General features: G+C 35.9%; 6 protein-coding genes across 6 annotated transcripts; 3 read left to right on the top strand and 3 right to left on the bottom strand.

Moving 5' to 3' along the window:
• The first annotated feature begins 1,518 nt into the window (after positions 1–1,518).
• On the top strand, positions 1,519–3,928 carry LOC17880592 (signal peptide peptidase-like 1). The gene is made up of 4 exons (XM_006283886.2): positions 1,519–1,636; positions 2,174–3,110; positions 3,201–3,401; positions 3,651–3,928. The coding sequence occupies exons 2-4, from the start codon at positions 2,313–2,315 to the stop codon at positions 3,768–3,770; spliced, it is 1,119 nt and encodes a 372-aa protein (XP_006283948.1). The 5' UTR covers positions 1,519–1,636; positions 2,174–2,312; the 3' UTR covers positions 3,771–3,928.
• Positions 3,929–5,731: 1,803 nt separating this feature from the next.
• On the top strand, positions 5,732–7,241 carry LOC17878479 (peroxidase 47). Its single transcript, XM_006282611.2, has 4 exons — positions 5,732–6,009; positions 6,111–6,299; positions 6,395–6,557; positions 6,629–7,241. The coding sequence occupies exons 1-4, from the start codon at positions 5,764–5,766 to the stop codon at positions 7,006–7,008; spliced, it is 978 nt and encodes a 325-aa protein (XP_006282673.1). The 5' UTR covers positions 5,732–5,763; the 3' UTR covers positions 7,009–7,241.
• A 169-nt stretch (positions 7,242–7,410) lies between these two features.
• LOC17879188 (BRASSINOSTEROID INSENSITIVE 1-associated receptor kinase 1) lies at positions 7,411–12,171 on the bottom strand. The gene is made up of 11 exons (XM_006285438.2): positions 11,612–12,171; positions 11,178–11,310; positions 11,027–11,098; positions 10,636–10,779; positions 9,833–9,904; positions 9,658–9,729; positions 9,504–9,580; positions 9,276–9,407; positions 8,858–9,199; positions 8,082–8,476; positions 7,411–7,985 (listed from the first exon to the last, which is right to left on the bottom strand). Exons 1-11 carry the CDS (start codon positions 11,691–11,693, stop codon positions 7,662–7,664), a joined length of 1,845 nt encoding a protein of 614 aa, XP_006285500.1. The 5' UTR covers positions 11,694–12,171; the 3' UTR covers positions 7,411–7,661.
• Positions 12,172–12,838: 667 nt separating this feature from the next.
• LOC17879870 (probable polygalacturonase) lies at positions 12,839–16,406 on the top strand. Its single transcript, XM_006283605.2, has 5 exons — positions 12,839–13,838; positions 14,616–14,736; positions 15,112–15,286; positions 15,372–15,442; positions 15,516–16,406. Exons 1-5 carry the CDS (start codon positions 13,419–13,421, stop codon positions 16,154–16,156), a joined length of 1,428 nt encoding a protein of 475 aa, XP_006283667.1. The 5' UTR covers positions 12,839–13,418; the 3' UTR covers positions 16,157–16,406.
• A 1,033-nt stretch (positions 16,407–17,439) lies between these two features.
• On the bottom strand, positions 17,440–18,984 carry LOC17877454 (transcription factor MYB105). Its single transcript, XM_006285324.2, has 2 exons — positions 18,753–18,984; positions 17,440–18,656 (listed from the first exon to the last, which is right to left on the bottom strand). The coding sequence occupies exons 1-2, from the start codon at positions 18,910–18,912 to the stop codon at positions 18,064–18,066; spliced, it is 753 nt and encodes a 250-aa protein (XP_006285386.1). The 5' UTR covers positions 18,913–18,984; the 3' UTR covers positions 17,440–18,063.
• Positions 18,985–20,070: 1,086 nt separating this feature from the next.
• On the bottom strand, positions 20,071–21,962 carry LOC17878466 (ABC transporter I family member 10). The gene is made up of 5 exons (XM_006284243.2): positions 21,562–21,962; positions 21,196–21,282; positions 20,886–21,014; positions 20,677–20,799; positions 20,071–20,473 (listed from the first exon to the last, which is right to left on the bottom strand). Exons 1-5 carry the CDS (start codon positions 21,832–21,834, stop codon positions 20,261–20,263), a joined length of 825 nt encoding a protein of 274 aa, XP_006284305.1. The 5' UTR covers positions 21,835–21,962; the 3' UTR covers positions 20,071–20,260.
• Positions 21,963–22,859: the final 897 nt, after the last annotated feature.

The following is a 22,859-nucleotide window of genomic DNA, read 5'->3' as shown; positions in this document are numbered from 1 at the left end:
TTAGTTTAAACTGTAGTCTTTTCGTTTTAGCTTATGTAAAATTCAAGTTATTATTCATTGAAGATTTAAATAGTTTCGTTTTACTATGTTTGTTTTTTTAATCTAGTTTTTGGTTATTAACTCATTTCCAAAGAAAATAAATATATAGAAGTCGAATTTTGAGGGTTTTTCTCACCTTTCGCAATATTTCACACTAGTATTAGACCCGTGCTAATGCACGGTAAAAACTATGAAATTTCCAACAATGATGGCTTTAGTTTCATAGTTCAGCTTCCACTCTTCAATCTGTCTTCACTCTTCAGCATTATCCTAATCAATAAGAAAACATGGAATATGAGAGAAATATTAAATATATACATTATACATAAATGACTGAGAGACAATGTGATTCATACATCTTCACGAATCACGAACATAAGAAATTAAGAATCTCTCCACACATGTCTCATTTGAGTGAGTCATGTTATTAGATACCACTACTAATAATAATTAAGCACACTTATGGTTCGGTCCCAATTCTATATCTTCACTACTACGTAATGGTTTGGTCCTGAATAAAAAAACATGTAATAAGATCGATCATAAAGAACCAAAGTGATCACAATATAAACAGGAAAGTGAAAAACAATTTGAATAAGTTACGTTATTCTCATTTTCACTGTAAAATATGACACACAAAATTATATTTGATGAGAGGTACATACATGTTTGACGTCCTCTGTAGTTTTGATACATGTTCCTCCTTTGATCCGAAAAAATCCTAAGGCTATATGCTCATTTTTGTCGTAGCTTCAGACATCGACTCAAACCTATTAAAAACCATTGTTGACTCAATTTAGACGTACATCTTTGGGAGAAACAGTAATCAAAACAAATCAAAATTCTTACTTCATGGTGGGGGTTTACATGCATGTGCTTTGCATGTCTTCTTCACACCTATAGCAAATTTGGTTCTGTTTGTGCCGAAACTTCTGTTGCCAGTGACACAAATATCAGAGAAGACGATTCTCCCATGATCATGCAATTCATTTTATCATAAACAACCAAAACAATATTTGGATGCATCTTAGAATTATAAGAAAAGAAAAAGATGGAGAGGAAGAGTGAGCGAGACCGCGAGAGAGAGAGAGAGCTTGATAAATTAGATAATAAGTTGAGTTAACGGAGAGTTAAATTGGATATGAGACGGTTTGAGATCGTGACATGATCTTGAACGTGGTGGTGCTGAGAGAAAATTTAGGGCCATTTTCATTTTTATCTAAATCTTTTTATTTTTTCAAAATATATTTAATATTTTTGCTGACATGTCAAAATTTAATTGGTATGGTGACTTGTGCTTTATAGTATAAAGGATGTTTCTTTGGAAAAAAAAAAACGGATTTATTATTCATTTTCTTTTTCCTAAAATCAGTTGTAGACTTCACCTTAAAACGCGGCCGTTTGATATCCTATCGCAATACGCTATCGTTTTGAACATTGCAATAATACGTTAGCTAATAGCCTAATACTACAATTTAATACAAAATCTTCGCCCTCTGGTTATGACAGAGGATCCCAACCTTGCGACTGAAACCTAGATCCCAATTTTCTCGGTTTCTTCACTTCACTGTCTCCTCCGTTGTTTAGATTTTTTCAGGTGAGAGTCTCCGCTTCTCTTCCTTTCTCTCTCGATCTAATTTCTCCCTTCATTCCGTTGGCTACGTTTCTTCTCCTTCAGCTGAGATGCTGCTTTGTTTCCCACATTATAATTGTTGCTACCGAGAAGAAGAATTCATTTCTGATTGTAATATATCTTAGTTACCAGGTCTCAAAGTTTTAGCCTTACATGAACTACAAATTCCTTGAGAAATTGATTCACGAAAAATACCAAAATTTGATTTTTTTATTTCTGGGTTTGTTAATTAAAAATAGACACTTGGAGAGAGCTGAGTTTCCTTAACGTCAATCTGGTTATAAACAATTTCAGGTGTACGAAAGAAATTAACTTTATCTCTTTGAGGTGTGAATTTGTGTAACAGACTTATACATTAGTTCAGTTACCATGTCTTGTCTTGTGATCCAGTGAATTTTTATGTCCCTTGTTCTTTAAAGCTCCTAAAAACGTACCTTTTTTTTCTTGTTTTAAGGTGGCTTACAAGAGTTTGTTGGTGTGGTTTTTATGTTTTGCTCTCAGGTTCACGTCTGGTGGAAAGTGATTGCATCTCTAACGCATTTCATACATTCACTTGGCTTGTATGTGTACAAGGCTTGTACAAGGCTTCGGGGGATATATATATATAATATAATCTTAAGGACAGAACTCTTTTCTTGTCATGGAAACCCTATGGACTCTTTTGTATCTGCTAGAACCTGCACCAGCTACTCTCATTGTCACAGCTGTCACCGTGACATTTGCTTCCGCTTTCCGTGCACTTAACTATGGGAAAGAGATGGAGAGAAATCGCGACTTCTCCGAAGCTTCCATAACACTAGATAGCTCCCAGGCCTTGATGATCCCAGTAATGAGCTCTTGCAGTTTGCTTCTTATGTTCTATCTCTTCTCTTCTGTCTCTCAGCTCCTGACTGCCTTTACAGCCATTGCTTCTGTTTCATCTCTCTTTTATTGGTTATCACCATATGCGGTATATATTAAGACGCAACTTGGTCTGTCTGATCCCTTCGTCTCACGCTGCTGCTCGAAATCGTTTACAAGAATCCAAGGATTGCTGCTTGTGGCTTGTGCTGTGACAGTTGTGGCATGGCTCATCTCTGGCCATTGGGTACTGAACAATTTGCTTGGGATCTCCATTTGTATTGCCTTTGTCAGCCATGTTCGTCTGCCCAATATCAAAATATGTGCGATGCTCCTCGGGTGTCTCTTTGTATATGACATATTCTGGGTTTTCTTCTCTGAGAGATTCTTTGGTGCTAACGTTATGGTGGCTGTGGCCACCCAGCAAGCATCAAACCCAGTTCACACAGTTGCTAACAGCTTGAATCTTCCTGGACTGCAATTGATAACAAAGAAACTGGAACTGCCAGTGAAAATTGTTTTTCCTCGGAACCTATTGGGAGGTGTAGTGCCTGGTGTGAGTGCCTCAGAGTTCATGATGCTTGGTCTTGGTGACATGGTACATTCTAAACGCTTGTTTGATTTTCCGATTGGCATGTCTTTGTTTTGACCGGAAAGCAAAAGATAATTTGTTATTTTATTGTTCCAGGCTATCCCCGCAATGCTTTTGGCTTTGATCCTCTGTTTTGACTATCGGAAAACTAGAGACGTGGTGAATATTTGTGATCTAAAATCTTCAAAGGGACACAAATACATATGGTATGCACTTCCTGGATACGCCATTGGCTTGGTGGCAGCTCTAGCTGCAGGTGTATTGACCCATTCACCTCAGCCAGCTCTACTTTATCTGGTAATATATCTCTATCTTTTGAACGTCTTTTACCCTCTGGTGTTGCATCAAACGTATAGATTTTACATGTATTTGATCACAAAGAATTATCAACACTTGATTAACCGAAATTTTGTTGATAGTACCTTTCTAGTTTAAATCCAATGTCTGTCCTAAGAAGTCATTTTTGTATATGTTTATGAGTTCGATCAGTGTGAATTATAGTGAGATTATGATGTTTAACCCGTTTTCGATGTGGAGTATATACAGGTACCATCTACATTAGGACCGGTGATCTTCATGTCATGGCGGAGAAAGGATCTTGCGGAGCTGTGGGAAGGACCTGCATTATCTAATCCCACTGAGAAATCTCATGAAATAGAGATATGAGTTTATATCAAAGATTATTCAGAAACTTAAACATAAAAACATAAATACAAAGACGTTTAGTAGGAACAATATCAGATCGAGAGCTCTTGTATTATTCTTAAGTTAACAAAACAAAACAAAAAGGAAATGGTCGACCAGATAGAGATGTGATTGTCTTATGTCCCTCATTTGTTTTTTTTTTTTTTGCGCAAAGGAAGAAAGATACTCTTCAAAAGTTGATTATTTTCTTATTTTGAGAGACTAATACCAATGGAAAAAACGTAGGTGTTAATTAATGATGTGCTTAATTAAGATTGTCAAAGTTTAAGTGTGTGTGTGGTATACCAATTACAAAATTTATTATAATTTAGTTTCCACTAAAGTTCTTATAAAAGCTTTTCATATTTTCTATAAAATTAAAACCCACTAAGAATAATAAACTATAAAACATTATACGTTTTCTAGTAACTTAAAGGAATTCCTAAATAAAAAAATATAAAGTACGTATCAACAAAATATAGATAATTCGATATTTACTATGGCCAAAAAATAAATCAAACAGAGAGAAACAATAGTTCATACTTCTTCAGAGTTCGGTAATACAGTTTTACTACTGGTATGAAATTATGTGATTACAAAACACTGTATTTGTTTCGTATTTGAAACCAAGGCTAAGAAAAGTAGTGAAGAAATGTGTAAAAGATATAGGATATACATATTATAGAACAGTACAAGTGTATCATGAAGTGTAGAACACTTACCACAAAATTAAGAAAAAACGAATAATCATTTATAAGACCAAACTACTGTTCTTGTCCTAACCGGATAAGGAAGTGGAAGAATGTACCACTAAAAAGTTCCGCGTCGGAAGCACTCAGTGGTAAAGTGAAAATTGACATGCGGGTTACATTAAAAATACCAAACTGTCTTGTCCATTTCTACGGACATTGCTGCTAGCTAATGGAAGCCAGCTACATATATGTATATCTCGCTTTCTCCTTTGACTTTTCATTTTTTTTCTTGAGTTCTTCTCTTCAAAAAGAGAGAGATGCATCTAAGTTTTTTTGCATTTAGTCGCTGCTGATATATCAAATCCGCCATTATCTTATTCAGCACTAAAATGTCTAGATTTCAAGAATGTAGACAAGTTTCTAGGTTGGACTCATCTCTACACCGTCCACAGTTTCATATAAATCAAGCTAATTTCGATATTCCATAAAGATTCATCGAAATTCTTTGTTCAAACAAATATATACTTTATCTGAACAAAACGGATACATCAAGCTCCACAACCAAAAGTCTCGTTGTTCAAAACAAACGGAACATCAAGCTCCATGCATACATTCTTAAAGAAAACTGAAGAATTTTTATGGAATCTAACGTTTTTTTAAGAGACTTCTCATAAACATATATATTACCATGTTCTTAACCTTTTTGGCAACAAATTATAAACTATTTTCTATTGGTTAAGCATTTTTTGTAATTAATTAGTCACAAAACTCTCTCATTTTGTTCATGAAATTCACATTCATATATATATATATATATAAATAATGAAATCCTTAAATTAAAACTTGGTCGGCTATAGCTAGCGTGAGGTATTGGTGTTTTCCTTTCTTTCTATTTTAACATGGGGTATTAGTGTTATGAAATAATAATTGTGTGGACAAAGCGAATTCGAGTTTTGGTAAAGGAAAGAAATGGTCGTATGTGTCAACACGACGTGCCACTTTTCATGCAATAACATGCAAATTAGGTCAGCCATTTGAAATAAAATAACTATAATCTTCACTACGATAAGAGTAAACGGGAAAGCACAATAGACCACTATCCCAAACTTTAATCTGCATCCACCTCATTATGGGACCAATGTATACACAAATCACAAATAATATAGATGTATATATATATATGCCAACCACTCCAATATGAAGTGTCTCTGAGTGCGACTTCGTACTATATATATAAGCGATATATACAGAGTGAAGCTGCTTAGTTAATTAAACTGATTATCATGTTGACAAGAGTTAAGATAGACAATAATAAGATGATTAGGGCAAATATAGTGAGCGTGGTTCTGTTGATGCATGCCATTGTTGGGTTTCCTTTTCATGCGAGAGGCTTAAGTATGACTTACTACATGATGAACTGTCCTTTCGCCGAACAGATCGTGAAGAACAGTGTTAACAATGCTCTTCGAGCCGATCCGACTTTAGCCGCAGGTCTTATCCGTATGTTGTTCCACGACTGTTTCATTGAGGTAACATTTTCTCTATCAATATTCTCATTTCATTAGTCGTGTTGTTTTACGTAAGAAAACTCATTACAGAACTTAAGCTGTTTTTTTTTCCTGTTTATAAGGGATGTGACGCGTCTATCCTGCTAGATTCAACAAAAGACAACACCGCTGAAAAGGATTCGCCTGCGAACCTGAGTCTACGTGGCTACGAGATCATAGATGATGCAAAAGAGAAAATCGAGGATAGATGTCCAGGAGTTGTTTCTTGCGCAGATATTATTGCCATGGCTGCTAGAGATGCTGTCTTTTGGGTAACCAGACTGATCAATATTTTTAACCCTTGAATATACTAACTATATGATTAATTTGTGTACTTAATCTAATGATCAGTAATTGGAATTGTTAGGCTGGTGGTCCATATTATGACATACCAAAAGGAAGATTTGATGGTAAAAGATCGAAGATAGAAGATACAAGAAACCTACCTTCACCTTTTCTTAATGCCTCTGAACTCATTCAAACTTTTGGGCAACGTGGCTTCACTCCACAAGACATTGTCGCTCTCTCTGGTGAGTTCTTTATTGTTTTATTATTACTTTCAGAGTTATTATATATTAAATATATTGTGGAATATATATAGGAGCACATACCCTAGGAGTTGCAAGATGCTCCTCCTTCAAGGCTAGACTTACGGTCCCAGACTCTTCAATGGACTCGACTTTTGCAAATACTCTTTCCAAAACTTGCAGTGCGGGTGACAACGCAGAGCAACCCTTTGATGCGACTCGCAACGATTTCGACAATGCTTACTTCAACGCACTTCAGAGGAAATCAGGAGTCCTGTTTTCAGACCAAACCTTATTTAACACCCCAAGGACCAGGAATCTCGTTAATGGATATGCCCTTAACCAAGCCAGGTTCTTCTTTGATTTCCAACAGGCCATGCGCAAAATGAGCAATCTTGATGTTAAGCTTGGCTCTCAAGGTGAAATCCGTCAAAATTGTCGGATCATTAACTAGTCTAGCCATATCTAGCTATGATTTATGTATTCATGCTACTTTTAATTATATCTACTCTATCATATATTTGGAATCACGAATCTCCTGTATGCTCCCATGTAAAATCCGTGTACCTTAATATGCAGTTGTATACCTATTGATGAATTGTGGGTTTTAGATATCCATCAAAACATAATACGTACTTGGATATCTTGTATTTAATTTTGGTTCATAAAGCTTTTATCTCACAAATACATACTTGAGAATAGTAAAATCGTTTGTGTAATGTATACCTATTTTTTTGCATGAGACAATACGTATACATACTTGTTATATGTGAGTTCCCGATCAAATGTCCAAATGTGTAGTATGTTAAAATAGTGTAATGAATATACAGAAGAAGAGACCTGACGCATGCAGGGGTAGAAAGAACAGTTAATGGGATACAAATGTGAATTCACAACAATCGTCAAGTAACTTTTTAAGACATGTTTGGGTTTTAGCTTTCAACAACATTCAAATCCCTTTTCATATGACACTTACAAACCCAATCTGATCCTCATGTATTCACTTAAGAACCAATAATATGGAGAAGGAGAAACTAAAACCCTCAATAAATACACAAAACAAAAACAAAAAATACAAAAGACAGAGAAAGCATCCGTGTTCAAATCCTATCTTGGACCTGAGGGGTATTCGTTTTCGATCTGAGAAGTAGAATCGCCAATGATCCAGCCAGATACGGCTGGATGATGGGTTGGGTAGTTGAAATCTTGTCTGAACATTTCCTCCTTTTGCCATTCTTCCCATCTCTCTGCTAAACCATCTCCTTCAAGCATTCTTACAACTTCAGACATTTTGGGTCTTTCCATTGGTGAACTCTGAGTGCAGAGCAGAGCCACTTGGATTAGTTGCTCCACTTCTTCGTCTATGTAATTACCCTGAAGATCCACATCTACTAGTGCTTCCAACTTCTTCTCTTTTAACAACCCTTTCACCTGTTGGATGGTACCAAACAAACACACATAATTAAACACAAATAGAGAAGCAACACATATCATTAAAGTATACAAGTGGGAAACACATGTATATACCCAGTCTAGTAGCATGACATCATCGTCATTCGCAAGGCGAGCAAGATCAAAGGCCCTTTGTCCAGTAATAAGCTCAAGAAGCATGACTCCATACCCGAAGACATCGGTTTTCTCTGATGATTTTCCTGTAGAAAGGTACTCTGGGGCAATATGACCAATTGTACCACGTACTGCAGTTGTCACATGTGTGTCTTTGTAGTCCATGAGTTTTGCGAGTCCAAAGTCCCCAACCACGGCTTCAAACTCTTCGTCCAACAATATATTTGCAGCTTTCACATCTCGATGAATGATCTTTGGGTCGCAATGGTCATGTAAATATGCAAGTCCCCTTGCTGATCCCAACGCAATACGCTGTCTCTTTGGCCAGTCAAGTGGTGGCTGGGACTCAGGCCGTTCTATGGTGAAGATAAAACATAAAATTATTACATATTTAACGATTAATTAAAATCAGTTTCCCTAGTCAGTCAACTTAGCAGAGCTATATCTACTACCCTCCAGCAAAACCTCTGCCTATGGATATAAACTTGAAATAATTTCCAAGGTTTGGAAGTTGGGGAAAACTGGTTAAAAGACTGTATTACCATGCAGAATTTCATTTCATTTTTTCCTGATAGTTCATTAGTCTTTGAATGTTGACGCACTAACTAGAAGCCACATGAATTTTGGTAAGCCCAACTAAGAATAGAGCATTCCAGGGATTGGTAAAAAGGCAACATTGGAAGGAAATATGGTGGAGAAATTGGGAGGTAAAGTAAAGAGCACAAGATGAGAGATACCTCTTAAACAAGAGGCAACACTTCCATTAGCCATGTACGGATAAACAAGCAATCTTTCAGTTGGAGTCATGCAAAATCCACGAAGCCGAAGCAAGTTTCTATGAACCGCCATACTGATCATCTCAACCTCAGTTTGGAATTGCAGTTCGCCACCCTGGGTACGCTCCTCCTTCAGCCTTTTAACCGCCACTAAAGTACCATCGGCTAGTCGACCTTTATATACTTTACCAAAACCACCTCTACCCAATATGTTCTTGTTGCTAAAATTATCTGAAGCCACTTGTAGTTCACGCAATGAAAACCTCTTGAGTTGTCCTAGATGAACCTCTGGGTCCTCTTCAGCTGCAAAAGACAGTAAGAGAAAAAAATCAGCCAGAGATCTCTCAATAAGAAAACACGGAAATCAAGTTTTGCTAACCTGGTACATCAAAGAAGTGGTCCTGTGGTGTTTTCCTGCGCCACCAAGCAAGTGCAATGGCTGGAACAGCAAATAGAAGTGCAGCTCCAGCAGCTACTCCTCCCGCAATCGCTCCAGTAATTCTATTACTCCCTGCAAGTATGATATGAAGAATTTCTTTCTTAGTACATAACAGATAGGCCTTATAAGTACCAATTCAAAGACAAAGGCATATACAAAAAGATGAACCTGCAGGTGATGGTGGTGTAGGGGAGATTGGAGGCGGCGGAGATGCAGGAAGGGGAGTCAAATTGGTGTTGGCAAAACTGCAGACAACTTTCAAATAAGTAATCCATTATTCTGACCTGCCCACCAAATTTAAATTAGGGGCAAGAAGCAAAACCTGATAGGAGTGAATAGTGAAAAGGAACCATTAACAGGAATATCTCCAGTGAGACGATTGTTCGAGAGATCCCTGCATTTCAAGATGATATCATTTTCTGACTTCATGCCAAGATTGGCCAAACAATAATCAGAAACATGACGAAGGAATCTGAGAGAGACAAAGTTACACTCACAGAACTTGCAGCGTCGAGACAGCAGTCAAAGACCTTGGAATTTCTCCAGATAAGCTATTGTTATTGAGACGCCTAATCACCAATAGCAAAAGACCATGTCACGAATAAGTGGAAACCAGTAATGAGTTTATACTGACAAACATTTACGAACTAATATTTATATACATACATTTCATAAATAGAGGTTGTTCTAAAATTTCATCCAACAAATATTAAGGTGAATAAAAACAAGTGTATTTTTCTAGTGAGCCTCTTAATAACTACAGATGCGTTCACTCTCTAAATATACAGAGTACTTACAAATAATCACACTAACAGGATTTAACGCTTAAAGCCTAAGGCAGAAGAATATTTTTATCTTTGATAGAACTTCATCCTTCCAAAAGCATATCGGTTTCGTACAAATTAAGCAAGTCAAAAAACTTCCATTGATAACAACAAAGGTGGCAGACTAGTCCAACCAAACAAACAGTCACTCTGACTTGGCAACATCTTGTTGCTTTAGTGGAATCAAGTGAGCACAAGAATATCTGTGACTATAACGTTCTGCTGATTCCTTTAACAAAATCTCAAGAGTTTTACCATATTATACAACATCCCAATCTCCTAGAGGAGAACACCTTTTCATTTAGTTAAAATAACTTAGCATCTATCTTGCCACACTAATTTCTGAATCCGGTAGATGTAACACATTGTACGAATATCTTTTCAAGGAAGACAAACACGATCAAGAAGACTGAAGTCAATAATTAGGCTGCTTATTAAGAGCTTATTAAAGAAGAGAGTTAAATAAGAGTGCATACAAGAAACGGAGTTTCTTAAGCCGGCCGAGAGTTGATGGGATAGGACCGCTTAAATTGTTCAAGTAAAGATCCAAGCTCACCAATTCCGTCAAACTTCCAAGCTGCTCAGGGATTGTCCCAGTAATGTTATTGCTGTAAAGCTCCCTGCAATTACATGTCTTCAATATTAATTTCTATCGGAGAGATATATAACCACTACATGTCTTCAATATTAATTTCAATCGGAAGATATATAACCACTTCGTCAATAATATATGATAATGCAAAATTATACATTTATATGGAACTTTGTCACATTTTTTCAAACCCACGTAGCTTCAGATAAATCAAAGACAGGAGCACACATTCACTAAAAACTAAAAGACGGCTTTATTAAGAAGAGATGGCTTACAAGTACTGCAAGTTTGGAAGCTGACCAAGTTGCATCACGAGCTGTCCAGATAGATTAGCATTCCCAAGGTCACTGAGCAAACATAGGAAGTTCTGAGTAGACGCAGAAAGCCAAATCATCATGGGGCTACTAGATACAGAGAGAAACTTACACACGTGTAACACTATTGTCACTATTGCAAGTAACATGAAACCATGTACATGGAGTAACGAGAGTAGCATCCCAACTTTGAAGCACCTTGTTAGGGTCAGCTAAACTGTTTTTCAATGCACTGAGAGCATCACCTACAATTACCAAAGAAGAAGAAAATAAAACTGCAGTTAAATTTTGCAATCATCAAGGGTCAACAAGGACACAGCATCACTAAATCAGTTGAAACAGATACAAAAACGTAACACAATATATAACTCAAAGTGCTGCAAAACAAGCAGCTTATAAGTGAAAGTGTCCTCCTTTAGGCGAGAACAAGTTATCGTAAGGATCCAATAATGGAAACCTAGAGTAGTATGATATAAATCGAACCAGCCAAATTCGCAGTAGTGAACAAGAATGAAATTATAAAGAAAAATGAGAAAAAGGGGAAACCTTCGGCGTTGCCCGCAACTCTGAGAACCAAATCCAAAACCAAAATAAGCCAGAAGAAGCCAGGAATCAATCGTCGTTCCATTATATCCCAGATTAACAAAAAAACCCTAAAATACTCCTCCACAGATAATCATCAGAGAAAGATCCATCATTGCTTTAACCCCACACCCAAAAAGAAAAAAGGGATCTTGAAATACTCGATTAAGCTACTACCACACAAAGGAAATCCCAAGATGAAGAAATCAGAAGCAGAATAAGAGAAAAGCCCTCTCAACGCGTATTCACCCGTTGACTTAATTTGAAGAAGAAAAAAGGAAACCAAATCGAAGGAAATCAAAAGCAAAGCCGCAGCTAGATTTTCCGATTTTGAAAACGCCGAGATCGCTGACCGTTGACTCAAAGAGAAGCCCAGTTTTGAGAAAACGAAAGAGGAAGAAGAAGATAGTTCCTGGAAAATACTAAAAAAAGAAGAAATAAAACAGAGAAGAGAAACCAAGTTATCGGAGGAAGGAAGACGAAATTGCTGAATAAGAAAAAAAAAAGATTAAGACAACAAAAACAAAGTACTTAAGAATTGTCTTTCTTATTATTACTGGGTTGAGTTTGGTGTACAGTGAAAATTAAAAAAAGAAAAATGACATTAAAGGCAAAGTAAGATTGAGAAAACGACAAGGTATTGATGACGTGGAACAGCATTTCAAAAGCTTTTTATAAGCTAGTCAAAGTCAAAGACGCACGACTTCATTCGGAATCATGTTGGTTATGTTCTTGCTTCGTTATCCATCATCCATCCATCCATCCATGGTGATGATGATAGCGACTTATATGCACCATCATCACCATCCACTATCCTAGTAATTTCTAACAGGCCCAATTCAGTATTTTTATTATCTCCGGGCTTCTATTGTTTTGTGGGCTTGTTAAAACTAGTCCATTTAGGAACGCCGCTAATGGCGACGCCTACAAATACACTTTTTAAACCCTTTTTAAAAAAAAATTCTTCTCAAGGTTATTACAGAACAACAAAAACGATTTTTTTTTGTTTTTTTCATTCTTCATTCCATGATATAAATACAGAAAGAAAAAGAAAGAATTTGACATTCTTGTTTCATATAACTATATAGAAGGATTTAAAATAAGTTGAAATTAACACATACGGACATTATAATGTGTGTGTTTGAAAAAAAAAAAAAAAAAAAATGTGTGTGTTTGCCAGCAATCAGAATACGGACATATTACCTGGTTTTGTCGTAAGAGAGAAAAAAAAACAACAACCCAGTCTGATGACCAATTTTCAAGGCCCATAGATTAAGACTTGCAAGTCTGATGACGAGATTGTAACGCCTCACAATCGTACCCGTGAATCTCATCTCTCTTTTTTTTTGGATGTCATCCATCATCTTCGCTTATATTGTATAAGATAATTTTTATTTCTGAATATTTTTCACTTTCTCCTTCCACCTTTGGCTTTTGGCCCTTCACATGCACCATCCACACACATATTAGTAGTGCCCTCTTCACGACACATCTGTGTCTGTATCCTACTATTTTTCCCTTTCTATTACACCTTTTTTTTTTCTTTTCTATTTTTATAGCAAAAGAAGCAAAGAGAGTGTGTCGAGTTTCAGGGAGGTAAGGTATCTATCGATATCTCTAATCTAATCTAATAATCATTTGCGCACACATGCAAATTCTCTTTTTCTTTCTTCTTTCCAACCATCAAAAAGTTATACTTTAGTGTTCTTCTGTTCGTAATCATCTGAGAGAGCTTCTTCATGGGCTATTGAGTTTCTCTGTTCTGAAGCCAATGGAATCGGAGAAGAATCCCACCACCGTATTGACCGCCATTACAAGACCTTCGTGGGCGTTTCTTCTCCTTGTTTTCACCGTCTTAGCCATTCTCTCTCTCCAAATCTCTTCCAATTCTTTTCTCCCTCTCTGGATCCCGGCTTCTCAGTATGACCCGCCCACCTGCTCCGGGTTTTTTAACCCCGACCCGTCTCCCAACCGGATCGTCATGTCGATCACCGATTTCGGCGGTGTCGGCGACGGCAAGAGGTCTAACACGGCGGCTTTCCGCCGCGCCGTAGGGCACCTTGCAGGTTTTGCGGCAGAGGGTGGTGTCCAGCTCAATGTCCCAAAGGGCACGTGGCTCTCTGGAAGCTTCAACCTCACCAGCAATTTCACGCTCTTTCTCGAACAAGGCGCTGTGATTTTGGGATCCAAGGTACCATTCTTCTAATTTATATATATTTTTGAATTCTGTAAAGTTTTCGTTTTTTCGTTTTGTTGTTTACAGTTTAAAGAGAACCCAATTAGTTTTAATGTCTCTGTTGAGCATTTGATGATTGATATGCGAGAGTCCAGAACTTGGAGGGGTTTTGATTGCTTTTTGATTCGTCGGTTCATAAAGTAGTTTTTGCTGGTAAACAAACACTATTGAATATTGATTACGCTAATCACGGTCAGTGGTTAACATGGACCCATCATCGTTTGACACAGCAACAAAAACTGTTATTTTTTAGTGGAATAGTCTTAAGAGTGGAAAATTGACTAGTTGAAATCAAGAATCACTGTTTTGCATGACTGGACTTGTTTAAATGGAGGTATGTGTTTGTGATGTCAATAATAGCTTTAAATAAAAATGAAGTCTGGGGAGAAGTGAAATCAACCATTTTTTTTATATGATTAGATTCCAAGAAGAGTTAGATGTATAGACAACTTTTGTCTGAAGCATGTTCATGTACGAATTAGATCTAATCAGATTACTTTTGTTGTCTCCTAATATATATTAAATTATTCCTAATTTTTGCTGTCAAGTTTTGATTTTTGTTTAAATTTTTTGTCTGCTGGTGTGTATTTAGCACATCTTCACATGTGTCCTGTAAACTCAAAAGTCATTTCTACTAATATAGATACTTTATCTGCTTCTTTTTCATTCGTAAGTTTGCGTTGTAATTACAATATTGATACTTTTTTTTTGTCTGGGATTATGGTTTGATAGGACATTGACGAATGGCCGATAATAGAGCCATTGCCTTCTTATGGAAGAGGGAGAGAGAGGCCTGGTGGTAGACACATTAGCCTCATTCATGGAGACAACCTCACTAATGTTGTCATTACTGGTACTTTTGCTCTTACGGAATTTGTGTTATCATTAGAGCTTGTATGGACTGTTGGGTTTTACTTAAAAATTTGGCCTGCTTTCTTTGCTTTGTTAACAATATTAACTTCAATGTCTCTATCTTTGAAATTAACATTCTAGAATCCTATCCAGTATCCGAGTATGTGGTGTTTGGTTGATGGTTGTAAACTATTGGTAATCTGATAAGCATTAGAGGATAGATATCAGCTGTAAATAAGTGGAAACGGAGACTGTTAAGAATAAAGATGATGATTTCAGACATTTTGTTTGGGTCACGCTGTTTCTGGTTTTATGGTTTAGGAGAGTTTGAAGTTCTCTAGAATTTAACTTCTTGGCTTTTGGAAAAATTCTGCAGGAGAAAATGGAACAATAGATGGACAGGGGAAGATGTGGTGGGAGTTATGGTGGAACAGAACATTGGTGCACACGAGAGGCCATCTTATTGAACTCAAGAACTCTCATAATATCCTCATCTCTAATCTCACATTGCTTAATTCTCCTTTCTGGACAATCCACCCTGTTTATTGCAGGTTCTTAGTTCCTTCCAACTTTTTTTTCATGCGTTGATGCTGCTGTGTCACAAGTGTGATGACCTGTGGAACTTTTGTTTTGCAGTAATGTTGTTATTAGAAATATGACCATCCTTGCTCCGATGAATGCACCTAACACCGATGGTATAGACCCAGGTAAATGCTCTATTCTGTATTACCCTTATCTCATTCATCACCACAAATCATGCTTACGTACCATATCTTGCAGACTCAAGCACAAATGTCTGCATTGAGGACTGTTACATTGAAAGTGGTGATGACCTTGTAGCTGTAAAGAGCGGTTGGGACCAGTATGGAATGGCTGTGGCACGTCCAAGTTCAAACATTGTAATCCGAAGGATCTCTGGTACTACTCGCACTTGTTCAGGAGTTGGAATAGGCAGTGAGATGTCTGGTGGGATTTTCAACATAACCGTCGAAGATATTCACGTCTGGGATTCCGCAGCTGGGCTCCGCATAAAAACAGATAAAGGAAGAGGCGGATACATCTCGAATATCGTGTTCAATAATGTTTTATTGGAGAAAGTGAAAGTTCCAATCAGATTCAGCAGTGGCTCAAATGATCACTCGGACGACAAATGGGATCCGAAAGCTCTTCCTAGAGTAAAAGGGATTTATATCAGCAATGTAGTAAGTCTGAATTCGAGAAAGGCCCCGATGTTGCTAGGTGTTGAAGGCACGTTGTTTCAAGACATATGTCTGAGAAATGTTACACTTATTGGGTTACCGCAGACCGAGAAATGGAAATGCAAGGATGTTTCCGGCTACGCGAGTGGCGTATTTCCTCTGTCATGTCCACAGTTGTTGCAGAGGAAAGGTTCAATATCTCAGTGTGTTGTTCATAGATGAGTTTTTTGAGATTTATTGAGAATTTCCATGTGATGATAGAAGAGGCCATGAGTTTGAAGCAATGGTTTTTTTGGGCGGAAGATTCATGGTCACTTTGAAAAAATGTCATCTTGGTTTTTCCTTAACACAATTATTCTTTGGATCTTGTTTGTGAATCTTGATTCTTTTTATACATACATACATGGTGTAACGATCTCAATATACGTTTGAAATGTTCCATAAAGATTATTCTTATTCATTGTTACCGTCATTGTCATTGTCATTGTCTTCCACACCGTTTGTATTTACAAAAAGTATTGCGTTTAGGTGCGTGAAAGCGTCGTCCTTGGTCAATCAATTAGTTTTTCGACTTAACGTAAAGAGTTAATCTTGGAATGAAAATATCAAGCCATCGTTATTTTTGTCTATTGTAAGATAGTCAAAAATCTCTCTCTTTTGTTATGGAAATTTGATTAATCATTTGTAAAATGTTTTCACATATTTTAATGAATACAGTTAAATATTTTGGTTCTGATAATTAGATAATCATTTTACAATTGGCAATATATCTAATAAATACAATGATGTTGAAACGATATACATGGAAATTCTGCAAAAAAAGTTGATATATATCACAAACCATCCCAAATACTTATATGATTTTATAAAAATTTGTAGAAACCACATTAAGACAACATGATTTTTTTTTTGTTTATTATATAATATGTCAAATTAAACACATGTGCTTTTACATATGAACACACTAGTGCGTATAAACTTAAATTCAAGACTTCTCATTTCTGCACATATATACTTACCTATGCCTCCCGTATTGTATCTTCTTCATCATTTTTGCAATATCACAATTACAAAAAAAAAAAAAAAAAAAAAAAAAAAAAAAAAAAAAAAAAATCGAATAAAATGATATACAGAATACTAATGAGTATCGCGTTATACCAGGTTCAACCGTGCTGAGTAAGAAGGAAAAGCATGATTAAGGCGTATGCCTGTCCTTAAAAGCTCATCATCCTCGTAAGATCAGCTTCGAAGCCAAATTAGTTAATTAACTGTAATAACGTAACTCTAACTATATATATATATTTGTCGTGGTCGAGATTCACTAATTAGCTAAACTTAAAAAAAAAGAAGCTTCTTAACACCGGAAACTAACAAAAGAATGTATATATATTTTATTTGATTCACATTAGGTGATGACTAGATTAGCTTTAAAAGATAACCAGTTCCAGCTATATATATATGTCTCCGATCCCTCAGATATTAGAACTGATGAATACGTACAGCTAACTTGCATAGTTTTAATGCTAATTGTTCCGGTAATATATTAACAGTCGAAAAGAAATTAGATGACCGCAGCGGATAGTAATCTATATATATAATTTGGTTTTAAGCACGTTCGTTGAACAAGCAGACAAGAAAATGATTAATTATCCTTTGCCCAATACCATATAACGTACATATGCTTCCTGATCATTCAAGCTCTCACATATAGACGCACAAGTCAAGTTTCACAATACAATAGTTATTTGGTAAATAGTACACCAAATATGTAAATCTACGCCCTATAATGTTTGCTATACATATATATATATGGTTCTGTATAAGACAGCAAACCATGCAATATACTAACCATGCATAAACATATAAACACAAACATGCACCCACATACGAATATGTATACGTACGTGAATATATATATATGTACCAATTTAAGTACATGTGATACACAAATATAAATAGACTACTAGACACCTAATTAAGTATATGATATAGATTTTGAATGGATGGAAAACGAGGGTTGTAATTGATAGAAGATCAGTATGAGAGTTTTAAGGAAGCAAAAGGCTGAAAATGATAGCTAACCCTAATGAGTTAAACCTTAAAAATCGCTAAAGATGTGATATAACAACCTAAGAAGTTAATCCGACACCAAGAAAATCAATGAAAGTAACATTGTTCTTCCCAACATCATTTCCCTTAGATGGTCCATCTTCACCTGAAGTCTTGTTATGATCTTCTGTTGCTCCGTGAAATGTGTGATTGTGATGATCCACCAACTCTTTCGACGTTCTTCTCTCAAGATAAATCTCGTGGCGGATGTTAGACACCGAGGAAGATCCAAACTCATCATCTCGAGGGGCTGGAACAAAAGAGTAAGGCCAGAGACCGCGACTCTTATTCTTTTGATACCTCCATAGCCCAAACTGGGATCTATTAAGCCTTGTTACAGTAGAAATAGGACTCAAAACATTATGCAAGGTTTGGTTGGACGTTGAAGTAGCCATGGAAGAGGAGTTTTCGCGTTTGCGTCTGGCCATGATTACATGAAAATGGTTCTTGACAGCGTTGTCGGTCCTCCCAGGGAACAGTCGAGCTATAGAGGCCCAACGATTCCCCTGGATCCGATGAGCCTTAAGCAGTCTCTCTTCTTCCTCCTCGGTGAAAGGATTCTTGGTGATGTTCGGATCGAGTTGGTTATACCATCTCAATCTACAACTTTTCCCTATGAATCCATGTATATCACTCAATTATTTGTAAAACACTTAGATCTACTACAAACTATATATATATGGGAAGTATAAGAAAATATGTTAGTTACCTGATCTCCCATAGAGATGTTGAGCAATGAAATTCCAGTTCTTGGGACCGTACTGTTCCACGAGTTGCCGGAGATTGTCGTCTTCAACAGGTCTCCAGTGACCTCTCTGGCAACTAGGCTTCTTACTGTCAAAACTGTTGCTTCCTCTAGACATTTCCATGGATGCTATCTCTATCTCCACCAATATCAAAACCAAGCAATTGTTGAAGAAAGAGGAATAAGATGGATTAGTCTAAGGTGAAATGATAAAAAGGATGAAAATGAATACAAAGAAGAAGAAAAAGGAATAAAAAAGAGAGGGTTGGTCTTGGTTCTCTTCTCTTCTCTAGGGTTATAGATGATAAGTCACTTTTCTTCTTTTTACAAGACACCCTCATCATCTTTTATATAATATAGTTATTATACTCATCCAAACATAAACCAAATTTTATTTTTATTCACTACTTTTTACTTCTTACACTATAGATTTGTACTACTAGCTACCAACATGAGCCATACGTACTTATACGTTTCTCTATACATGCTTCCATATTTATAACCTCAACTTTTAGTTTTCTTTTTCTTAATTTTATGTAGAGAATATTCTGATATATTATTAACTCATGGTAAGCAATTTCTAAATATACTGACTTTGCGAATGTGTATATATGCATCTTATACGAGGTTAGAAATTAACCGTTTTCAAGAAAAACTAATGATGATTCTGAACTCAAAACAGCCACACTAGCTACATCAGTTTGCAACCAACTTGAATTGACGATCATTCTTATTATTTACCAAAATACGCTTATTTTTTTGTTGCATCCCACCTAATTTCTCGAAGATGCAAAGGACAAGTCTTGTATACACATGACACATATGTATATAGCAGCCATCACCTTTGGTTGCTGTAAATAGACATGTTATACGTGCTTTTACAAGTTACGCAAATAATTAAGCATATATATTTTAATATTTTCTGTTACACTCAGCGGTAGTGAGGTTGATAAAATACGATCCTAGATGGAATTATTTTAATGTCATCGGATGGATTCGAGCATGACTAAAGACATATTTTGTTGTGCTTCACCTTTGACGAAGTATAGTCAAAATTAGGCGGCACATACAATTTAGACTTAGACTATAGTGACACATATTTGTCCCAAAAAAAAGAGAAAAAGACTATAGTGACACATACACAAAATGTTTACTCTTGTATATTTTTCTAGTTTCATTTCTAACAAAAAAAAAATAAGACGTACTTAAAAATCTGAAGTTTCTTTATACATAAACTTTCTTTATTTTCCCTTTCGAAATACAGAGTTTGCTAGTATTCTACTCACTTTTAACATATCGTCTTCCCTCTAACCTTTGAATTAATGAATATTCAAAACCCAAAATTGAGCTCTAACTACAATACCTTCTGCAGAGATCAGAATCTTTTACAAAATAAATCACGACTTTTCATTGCCTCTATATATGCTTTCACTTTTTTTCAATTAAGAAAGCAAATTCTGTAACAGAAGAAGTTACGAACCAATTTGATCAATGTACAACGACTGTTTAGCCTTGATGAAATCTGAGATGGTGGCTGCATCACCATGCCTGATCACTCTCCCGTTCTCCATATACACAGCTCCATCCGCATACTCGAGCTCCTCTAACCGATGTGTCACCCATAATGCCGTCACATCTCCTTTCTTCGCATTTATCAGGCCTTTCACAGCTTTGATCACACCCATCTGCAGAACCAAAAAACCCGAGAAAAAAAATATGCATCGATTAAGAGAAGCTCAGCACAAGTTACGCTTTCCAATGTCTACCATACAACAAGATCAAATTAGCTCAACACAGCCATATGCAGTTGTTGAAATAATTTATTTATAGTCGTCTACCAGTATTACTAGTGTTTAACAAGTTTTTGTCAGAATTAATCAAACCTTACCTGGTCAGACTCATCTAGGAAAGTTGTGAGCTCATCCAACAATAGTACTTTGCAAGCTTCAGCTAAAGCACCAGCAATTGCAACTCTTTGTTTCTGACCACCACTAAGAGTTTGAATCGGTCTCTGGAAAATAATACCAGAATCTAAATTTTCTTATGTAGAACTAGCACTCATAGATATCTTCGGTTATGCAATTTACATGAGCTGACCTGCATATAATCACGCATACCAACTGCATCCAAAGCTTTAATCACTCTAGACTTAACTTGTTCCGGATTCATGTCCTGATACTTGCCAAGACCAAATGCCACATCAGCTTCTACTGTAGGCATCACTACCTGAAAAGAAGGTTTCAATGTAATTACCTTAGCATGTCCAATTGTTACTAACTAGTCTGCCTCAGCAGTGGCAACAAATTGATTTCTTTTCAATGTTAGTAACAAAACTAGAAACATTGCTTTCGTTTTGAGAAAAAACAAACAAATACAGTAGACACATGGTAAGAGCAACAAAACTAACCTGATGATCAGGATTCTGAAATACAAAATTTTTTGGTTTCTCCACAAAGACAGTACCGCTGGTTGGATTCACAACATCGGCTAAAATCTGGAGATATACAAGAAGTCTATGAAGATTAAACATTGTATCCGCATTCATTATAATCAGTTTCATGTTATAGTGTATATGATAAAACAGAGGACTCTTTAAAGTTTAATCTGTCTAGGTAGCAAATAGCAAAACTTATTAGTCTACACAAGATCAAAGATGACTTAAGAATAGTGACAGTTCAAGTTCAATAACAAAAGCTTAGTCTTTGATCAACAAATGCAGTGATTGTGGAAAAGAAGAGATGTAGGCAGAGAGAGAGAGAGAGATGAGAAAGACCTTCAAAAGGGTAGATTTGCCACAGCCATTGGGACCAAGAATCATCCACAATTGTCCAGAAGGAATTCGAAAGGAGCAATCTCGAAGAACAGGAACAGTTATCCCTTGTCTTGTACTAACGGAGAAACAGAGATTCCGACACTCAACGGCGACACTATCGGAGAATCTGATTCTGTAACTACCGGAAGAAGAAGAAGAAGAAACGCTCGACGATATTGAGCGAAGAGGCAAGAGACGAGGAGGGGAGGCTGCAAATAAACAGTGACCATTCATTTTTTTCTGCAGGATTTTTAAGACTTGAAATTTGCAGCTTTTCTTCTTCTTCGTCGTCGTCGGATCGATTACACACAGCTCGATTAATTACGGACGACGGAAACCGTGGAGACGCTCCCTCGCCTTGTTCTTCGATCCAAGCTAATCCGGTTTTTGATTTCATATATTTCGGTTTGGTTTGGTTTGGTTTGCTTCGGTCTAACTTTTTTCCCGAATAACATTTTCCCATTATTTTCTTAAGTCTGTACTAGGATTTACCCCGTGGTACACCACGGGTCCATAATTTAATATATTTCTTTGGTCGATCATTTTCGTAGTTGATTTTTATAATTTAGTTTTGTATATGTTTATTTCATTTAAATTTAATATAATTTTATAAATTCGTATTATAAGTAGATTCATATATGTATGTGGTAAACCCGCGGTACATCGCAAGACGATTTTGTTGTAAATAAAAAATTATATTTTACCTTAACCCATAAAAGATTTTAAATATAGACAATCCGCAGAAAAATATAATCATATTTATGTAAACTAAAACCCGTTCAATCATATTTATCTACAATATTATTATATTTTAAATATTTGTAGAGTTAAAATATTAATAATACTTTTAATTTTTGTAGAGTTTAAATATTTTCATTATTTTAATATTTTCTAAAACTTAAATAAAATATCAGAATTTTCAGCTTTTTAAAGTTTTAATATTTATCACATTTTCAACTTGTTAAAAAATTAAAATTTATAATATTCTGAAACTTTTTCAAATTTTTAATTTCCTTAAATAAAGAACCAGATTAAGCTAATAAATTTTTTAATTTGGATACTTTAGAAATCAAAATTCATGCTCATTTGTAGTTGTAAACATATTAGTCTTATTTATAAAGATTCTGAACTATTATATAAAATGTTCTATCTAATGTAGACGTTGTACATATATTTTTTCCTTTATTGATTGAGTTAACTACGTCCGTTTTCAAAAATTTAAATTGCAAAATGTGTGGAAAAAAATTTGTATTTTTATT

Source organism: Capsella rubella, unplaced genomic scaffold (genome assembly GCF_000375325.1).
Source record: "Capsella rubella cultivar Monte Gargano unplaced genomic scaffold, Caprub1_0 scaffold_7, whole genome shotgun sequence".
Classification (NCBI taxonomy): Eukaryota; Viridiplantae; Streptophyta; class Magnoliopsida; order Brassicales; family Brassicaceae; genus Capsella; species Capsella rubella.
This window is presented reverse-complemented; position numbering and strand designations above follow the sequence as displayed.